Below are 9,220 nucleotides of genomic sequence, written 5' to 3'. Positions count from 1 at the left end.
ATATTCCGGGAAAATAGGCAAGCGTGGCCAACTGTCTATTGTCCTGGGATATTAGCTAAAATCCCAACTTGTCTATTGACCTACGATATATACATACTCGTAGATTAGGAAATCGATAATTATAAAAGAAGAATGAGTTGAAGATACGGAATCAGAAGAAGTAAACTGTGTTGTTGGAAATATCTCATGAAAAGTTAATCCGCTACTTTCATAGAAATTGTGTGATATTCATTATAGATTTATAAAAAAGTACTTGATCGTAAATATTTATCTGTTAAAACTCATTTTACCATTAACCATACATTTAATATCATTTACCATACCATGTTTTATAACAAAACGGTCGCATATAATTTAGACGTATTCACAGTAACTTAAATGATAAACAGACTCAATAGCAATTCTTACACATATAATGAGACTAGCTTATTCTCGCTTAATTTGTATATGGAAAGCGTTCTCTTTCAATTTTTCAATCTAAAATGGTTTGTTCAAATCTGACTCACAATATCTTGATAGATATGGCAACATTGATGTGAATATGTCAAATCTGACACTGACATCATAGAGTTTGACAGTTTTAATGGTGAACGTACTCAGAACGTGCTATTTTCGTGAGATGAATGGCTATGACTTTTGACGCGGATTAAACAAACAATAGCAATATGCCGATCAACTCGCTTAGACTTTTGGTGATAAAACATAGTGTTTGGCTGGTTTTCCGAATTCAAATCTACTGTCTTGTTAGAAAACATCAATGCTAATAATGCAAGATGGTCATAACCGTTAGATTAAGGCACACTCTGGCATAAGTTCCACTCGCATGACTGTCAAAAAGATTTGTTCGCGTTGTATACCGCATAATTTGATAATCGCTCAAATAAAAGCTCGTGTCGATTATGGATCTACATATGCGAATCCGAAACTATACAACAATCGACTGTATGGGTTTTTCAAGATGATCCGAATCCAACTAAAGTTGTACTTACACGAAGCACTCAGAAGCAAATGGTCGCTTTTTCGAAATAACTGGGCAATGTTCCATTCCAATTCTAATTAGACCACCGCAGTATTCGAAAAAATCAGGGAAAACCAAACGCAGAAGACGAATCCACCACGACAATGAGAGTTCTCACATATCAGTTCAAACAAAAACGTTTTTGAACAGTTGAAACATCGAATTGATGAGTCATCCGTTGCACAATCCTTATTTGACCCCAGCTTCTTCTTATTTGCGCAGATCAAAAATAAATTGCAAGGTCAACGTTTTTCTACATCTGAAGAAGCGATTGATGCGTTAAAATCACATGTTTTGGAGGTACTCAATCGAAATGAAAAAAATGCTTCTACAATTTATTCAAACGCATGTAAAAGTGTATTGATATCAATGAATGCTATTATGAAAACTTGATTGATGAAGGTATTTCTAAGAATTAATCGCATTCTATTCTAGAATACTGAACTCAGTTTATCAAAATTACTCTACCATTTTTCCGGTAAGAAGGAAGATCTGACAACAATGTAAATACCAAAATAATACCGGTTGTATCACAAGACCCTTGAAGTCAAAAAGTTGAAAAAATCGTACTAGTAGTATCCGAGATAATTGAGGCGTTTAGTATATGTATACCACGGAAAAACATTAAATAAATTAATTTTATTATTTATAAATATATAATTGAAACTTACCGCGGTGTAGATGCCACAAGCAAAACTCCCTTTCCTCACCGATCTCCAACAACAGCATGAATGTAAAATGGTCATTTTCTATTCCATTAATTCATTATGAATCACTTGAAAATTCTCGTTTAAATTTATAATTGAGTCCCTAAAAGTTATTTTCACTAAAAATGATCTTTAATTATCGGATGAGTAAACTTCATATTAGAAATCCACACTTAATTCGACGTTTGTTTACATTACAATGTTCGGGAAATTTTTTTATTCCAGAGAGAATTAGAGTTATTTACGAACTCCGGTCACGTAATGCTACAAGATATTCCGAAGTTTATTAGAATGTTTTAGGGATGAATATCTACTAATTTTCTATATATAAAATTTCAACTTGTGATGGAATGAAAATTTGTCATTTTCAAACTTGTAACTACATAAAAATTTATGTTTTAAATGTAGCGAATACAGAAACGGAATGACATTTACGAAAGTACTACGTGAATTTATTTAAAAAATAACATCTTTACATTTAGTGTTAAAAAACTCTCGTATCGGAATTGTCGGCACGGTTATTCTATTAGTGCACGTCTGAAGACTTTTTAGACGCTCATCCGATAACGAACTGAAAGCTACGAAAACTCTGAAAAGCTGATCTGTAGGATGCGCGACAGAGGAGCGCAAGATCGCGCTTCAGGTGGTTTACCATATAATATACAAGATTTTTTAATGATGCCATATACAGGGTGTTTCTATATGACCACGATCTACCACAGAGTTTGTTTTTATGTCTGATTCTCATATAGAGCGCTGTTACAGGGTTCGTAGCAAGTAATTTTGAATGTAACTCTTTCTATATTATATTTATTAAAAAAAACTTCAAGGGAACTCAAAAATCATTTAATTTTACACCAAAAAGGTACTTTTGATAAAACTCGACCGTTTTCGGAATATTTTGATTTGAAAATTATCATTAACTTGAAATTCCTTCTACGGATTAACGAAATAGCATTCATTGATACAAAAATTTAGTATATGTTCGAAGAACAAATTGAGCAGGTTTCATTTTATTGTCCGTCTTTGAAGACAACTTGGTTATCGAAAAGAGCGTCAGACAGTGTGTTCAATATTAAATTGTATTGTTTTGCAAACAATTGATGAAAATGGAACATTGAGCTACATAACCCGCGGGTTGAGAGTGTAAAGCTGATGGTATAAATTCAAAGTTCAACAAAAGTTTGGAAGTTGTTCGTAAAACTGGGTATTTAGCTTGTTACTCTTACAGCTACTTATCGAATCAAAAGTTTGCACAGGTTCAACTTTTATCGAACAAATTGTTTACCCCGGAACTTTTGAATTATCACATTTTTATTAATTGCACTGAATCTCAATAAATGATTCATTTTGATATAGGGACACGAACCCTTACGGGGCCTAATTACTGAGATATAGGGTATTAAAAATTTTAAATCAAAATAATAAGCCATAAATCAAGAAAACCTTCAAGTTATTCCTTAAAATTTGGTGACATAAACAGACTTTATGGAAAATTTAACCAGTGGCGCGCTGTCAGGGTTAGTTGTCACTTTTATCCCCCTATCTTTTACGCCACTGGAGCAAATTCTTTTTTTAATTTTATTTTAAATTGCCTGATTATTTTTAATTAAAAAACTAATAACCTTTCATGGAGCTAAAATGAACGGTGTTGTAGAAATTTGCTTCTAATTAAAAGTCTGCAAGCACGTAAGTAATTTACAAATTAATTAATTATTCATTTAATTTCGAATAATGATTAAGGGTGAGTAGTTCAAAACAAATAAAAATTATTCATAATATAATTGTTCAAACTGTTGGCCGCTTACATCAATACACTTATTACACCGTTTTGTCATCGAAAAACGTGTCGTTGAGAATAAATCTAGATGGGGGATTGAATGGTTTTTGCTGCAGCTTGAATTCTAGCTATTAAATCTTGTTCAGATTCGATGATTGTTTCGTACACTAAGGACTTCATATATCCCTATATAAAAAAATGGATAGGATTTAAGTCAGGTGATCTTTGAGGCCAACAATTGGACCCATCACGATCAATCCATTTTCCCCTAAAACGTAAAAGCGAAACCACAGCGAAATGAACAGATGTTCTATCGTGCTGAAACCACATGTGTGTGTGTGTGTGTAATATTTAACGATATATTCTGCAACAATTTATCCAACATTTCTTCCAGAAAGCGCGTATAAATTGCTCCATTTAATTTATTTGGTAAAATGTAAGGCCCGATTAAGCAATCTCCAACCATACCCACCCATAATTAACCGAATATTTATGCTCAAATCTCCTTTCAAGAACAAAGTGCGGATTTTCTTTAACGCTCTTCATTCTAGCTCCATAAAAGGTTATTAGTTTTCCAACTAAAAATAATCAGGCAATTTAAAACAAAATTAAAAAAAGAGTTTGCTCCAGTGGCGTAAAAAATAGGGGAATAAAAGTGACAACTAGCCCTGACACCGCGCCACGTGTTAATTTTTTCCAAAGTTTGCTTATGTCAAAATATTACTTCACTAAGGAGCTAATTCGTCAACAAATTTGAAAAAAAAATTTGAAGGCTTTCTTGATTCATGGCAAACTTTTGATTTCGATTTAAAATTTTGACAGTTTGACAGTGTCAGATTTGACATATTCACATCAGTTTTCACGTTCGGAGTACGTTCAATATTAAAAATGTCAAACTTTATGATGACAGTTCATGGAATCATAATGTTAAATTAACAAAGTATCACAGCAGGAGTAGAATTAAAACATAACATCAATGAAATATCAACGTATTTAAATTGATGATTCTGATTCATATAAATCGCATACTTACATCAAATCCATATTGCACCATGAATATGAAGAGAAGTTGTCATTGAGTGAATCCGAATCGCAATATCTTATCCTGCTACATTCTTTAGTGGTGAATCAAATTACAACCCCCGTTTTTTTTAGAAATTAACAAAATTTTAGGGAAAAATTGTAAAAAAACTTTATGGAAAAAACTAAAAAACAATATTTATTTAGCACCGCCACAATTAATAAAGCATATTTATCAAATTAAAATGTATTGATTGAAACTACAAGTTTATAAAAAAAATTAGAAAAGTACACAAAATATTTCATTTATCGTAATTCTAATGGAAATATATATATATATATATATATATATATATATATATATATATATATATATATATAATGGAAGAAAAGGAAATATAGGAATGCTTTGAAGAAGACAAAATTAGTGATAGTGAATTATGATACAATAAGAATGCAAACTTGAGAGGAGGAATATCAAAAGATTTCTGATGGAAAAAAGTATAAATAAAGGAGATAGTTTCATCCTGTTGCTAGTTTTTTAGGTCCTTAATAAGAAATGTGGAATGAGAAAGGAAAATAATGAAGAAATCAAAAAATACAGAGTGAGTTTTATGTATGGAAAACCTTAATTATCTCGGATACGACTTGTGCGATTTTTATAAATTTTTTATGTTATGGTCGTATCCATATTGTTATCAGATCTTTCCTTTCCGGAGAAATAATGAGCTTTGTTATTTGAAATGGATCACTCATCACAAGAAACGTGTTATATCTCTAATAATTTATATCCTAACCGAAATCCTATAACCAGATCTACTGTCAGTAAATTAGTAAAAAAGTTTAACGAAACTGGTTCAGTGAAAAATTTATCCAAATCGGAGCGCAGAAAACAAATATTTAGTTGTTTGTGTCCAGTTAGAAGACACACTTAAGTACTAGACAAATACCCAGGGAAGTTGATATTTCGTAAAAAAAATAATTAGGGCGATTTATTTGAAATGACAGAATTCATTATTTTTCCGGAAAAAGGAAAGATCTGAAAACAATGTAAATACCACGTAAAACGAATGAACATAAACAGTTGTAATATTTAATGAAAAAAAAATGATAACTTGAATAGTAATCAAACAGGTAGGTAGATATTAGAAGAAGAATACATAATATGTCTGTCCCCACAATAATATATGGATGCAATTCAGTGAAAAAATTATAATATAATAATAAATAAAAAAAACACTTGTTTCTGATGTCACCTGTCAAACTTTTATATTAATCTTACAGGTACTCATACAAACATTGTTTTCGTTGTTGAGTGAATATGGAGAAAAAAGACTTTGAAGTTTTAATAAAACATAATTTTTATTACCTGAATAAAAGAAACCGACGAGAAGTTACGTAAATATTTTCTTAATCTCCCTGTCTCTTGAGTAAAAGCAAATTCGTTTATGTGTTTTGGGATATTTTCAGTAATCTTAAAGCGATTTCTATCAATGGGGCGGCGAATTAAGTTTATATCTCTTATAGTTGAATGCTCCTTATACAATGATTCAACAATTTCGAATTTACTATCTTTGCAGGTCTTTGCTTTACACCCTTTTACTGAGCAGCGCCAAAGAATTTCGCCACTTTTTTAAATATAAAATTATTATTTACAAGCAATTTATTTCCCCGATGACTTAGCATACTACAAACGCCATTTTCAAATTGTCACAAACCCAAACGAATTTATTATTTTAATTTGACAAAGGATAGTAGCAATATTGGGGTTCTTAGCTTTTCCTACTTTACAAAGTAGGAATTCCAGGTAATAACCTGACTGAATCCCGTACGATGTACTCTCACTACCTTTTCGTTCAACTGAAATATTTTCGTCCCGAGTTGGCGCAACCCTATTTCAAAGGATTAAAAATCATCAGGAGTTGTATCGCACCTGATTAGTAGGAACAAATAATGAATAATTTAAAAAGTAGGGAGAATAGTGGAGGTATATAAACGAGGAAAAGGCGAAGAGAAACACCAAGAATGGATTGGCAGGGTTGGGATCATGAAGCAACAACTTTGAAGGAAAAGGAAGATGCCAGGAATTAAAAAATCTGAAAAGCAGACTCTCCATCTAAGAGAGAAATTTAAGTTGACATTTCTGGAACCGTTGGTGATTTTCATAATGAACACACTGTTTACACCACCACTATACCAATTACACTGTCTGACGCGCGTTTTGATACCCAAGTTAACGTTTTCAGAGAAGGAGGTTTATTTTCAGTCTATGAAGACGATAATTTGGTTATCGAAGCGCAGATCATACAGTGTAAATGTGAATGTTGGTGAAGGTGAGGAAGGAAGTTTATTTTCAGCCTTTGAAGCCGATAACTTGTTTATCGAAGCGTGCGTCAGGCAGTGTATTTGTTTGCAGTGGTAGTGTTAACAGTGTGTTTAGTAAAAAAATATGATATATGATATGATATGGAATTATAATTCCAATCTTGTACTCTTTTCTAATTTTTGAAATTTTATTAATTTCATTTCATTCCAAACAACCTTGTCTAACATGAAATTATGTTCCAGGAAATTAAAGGTTGTCCTATAGGCTGAAAATTTATTTACTTTTCCTGATTCCGACAACTCAGTCGATAACAGAAGTATTTTCAAACGTAAATACAAGCCCCTCCCCGAGGAGCGGTGGCAAATAGAATTGATGAAAATCCTTCCACAATTCCAAGCTCCTTGTAATAGTTTTCTTTCAAGAAATCCATGTATTTTTCAACGTTTTCTGGAGATAATAGTGACACTGTACACCCGCCCCAGCCTGCTCCTGTCAATCTTGTACCGAAAGTGTAGTTTTTCGATAATTCCACTAATCTAATAGAGAAAAAAAATTCAATTGTAATTATGGAATAGAATTATTATTGATAGCAATGTAGTTTATTTCGTATTGTATTTAATAAACAAAGGTCAATAATTTGATATATGAGATTTTTTTTTACTTTTCAATATTATTTCATATTTTCAATAAATAGAATGAGAAAGGAAAATAATGCAGAAAATAGAAAAAACAGAGTGAGTTTTATGTATGGAAAGATTCAATTATCTCGGATATGACGTATCTATATCGTTGTCAGATCTTTCTTTTTTCTGGAAAAATAATGAACTTTGTCATTTCAAATGGATCACACAACACAAGAAACGTGTTTTATCTTTAATAATTTATATCCTAACCGAAATCCCATAACAACTATTGTCAGTGAATTAATAAAAAAGTTTAAAGAAACTGGTTCAGTAAAAGATTTATCCAAATCGGGGCGCATCAACTGAAAACAAAGAAGATAACTTGGTTATCGAAGCGCGTGTCAGGCAGTGTATTTGTTGGTGTTGGTGAAGGTAAGGAAAGAAATTTATTGTATTTGATACATCAATAACTTGATATGAGATTTTTTTACTTATTTCCAATATTATTGTGCATATTTTCACTAAATTGGTTTTCTATTTGCATATTTGGGTTTCCTTAGTTGAAAACCAACTGACCGCCCAATAGACGTTTCTGGCGGCTATTGCTTGTGATAGTTCATCACAGCAGAAGCCACTTTCATTATTTTTCTTTCCTGAAGCTGTAACATAATCTTGAGAAATGGCCGATGGCCGTTTTTAGTTGCCCACCCAATACATTCTTCTCTAGTAGAGATAAATTTTATTTCTATTGTTCATTTCAGGTATTAATATGTATACCAAATACGTCTAAAAATAATATGGAAATATTGAATATTTATCGCCCAAACAAATTTGACTATCTAAGACCAAGGAAGAATTAAATTATAACAAAACTTACCTGTCCAATTGAGGATGGCTACACTCGTATAGTTCTTTGAGGCTTTCGTGGCTTTCTGACATGAGTCGTCCTAACGTCGGTAAAACTTGATCGTTGAATCCATCGCCTTCCGCGTTATCTCTGGAACACACTTCTATAAATGTTTTCACTCTAAGAGCCTCTGGAAATATACAAGAAATAGGGATCATTTATTAATCTCTTTAAACGATAATTTATGATTATGATTTACAGAGCACTAAAATAGTTATTAAGACACTAAAGTAATACTTTTTGTCACGAGGCTAAAGACAAGTTGCCGCGGCTAAGTGCTCAACATCTAACCCCGTGGACTCATCATCTCCACTATTTACCAATGAAAACATCGAATCGTAAACATAAATGCATTTCTATTGGTGGAAGATGTCGGAAGGCGTACACAATTTCACTGAAATATTCCTGCGATAAGCAGTGGCATGGCTTGGTGAGATTTATTTAATTTATACATTTCTTTAAATAATCTAATCTATACTGATTATCTAACTGCAAAGTGTTATTATTCGAGTGTATTTTACACTCATTATAATGGTAAACCGTTGGTTATTCAGATGTAAAAGTCACAGCCTGAAAAATGAGCCAGGAATATCGTTTCACAGGTAATTAATATCTGGACGACCACTTAAGAGATGGATGGACAGCTGGCAGTCCACCTCCCAGGAACTGATACAGAGGAATCTGCAAAACTAACAGATCATGAGATCTTAAAAATGAATAAGAAGAAGAAGGTAATTAATAATTCAAGTATGCATCCTGAACTATTGAATATTATTGTTTGGAAATAATTTCCACTCTGATATGCCTACTAAACATAAGAAGATATTGAAGCTACTTTC

General features: G+C 32.1%; 1 protein-coding gene across 4 annotated transcripts in view; it reads right to left on the bottom strand.

Annotated features, from left to right (window-relative positions):
• The window catches only part of LOC130893919 (N-acetylgalactosamine kinase), a 108,060-nt gene that overhangs the window by 72,620 nt on the left and 26,220 nt on the right, over nt 1–9,220 (bottom strand). For 2 of the 4 annotated variants that reach the window (XM_057800375.1, XM_057800372.1), the window contains exons 7-8: nt 8,352–8,511; nt 7,020–7,387 (exon numbers count right to left, since the gene is read on the bottom strand). In XM_057800375.1, the coding sequence (XP_057656358.1) occupies nt 7,174–7,387; nt 8,352–8,511 (374 nt within the window). In that variant the 3' untranslated portion in view covers nt 7,020–7,173. Of the gene's footprint in view, nt 1–7,019; nt 7,388–8,351; nt 8,512–9,220 lie in introns of those variants that run through there. The other 2 variants (XR_009059266.1, XM_057800374.1) reach the window with 1 other exon arrangement.

The sequence above is a fragment of the Diorhabda carinulata genome, chromosome 5 (assembly GCF_026250575.1).
Source record: "Diorhabda carinulata isolate Delta chromosome 5, icDioCari1.1, whole genome shotgun sequence".
In the NCBI taxonomy this organism is placed as follows: Eukaryota; Metazoa; Arthropoda; class Insecta; order Coleoptera; family Chrysomelidae; genus Diorhabda; species Diorhabda carinulata.
This window is presented reverse-complemented; position numbering and strand designations above follow the sequence as displayed.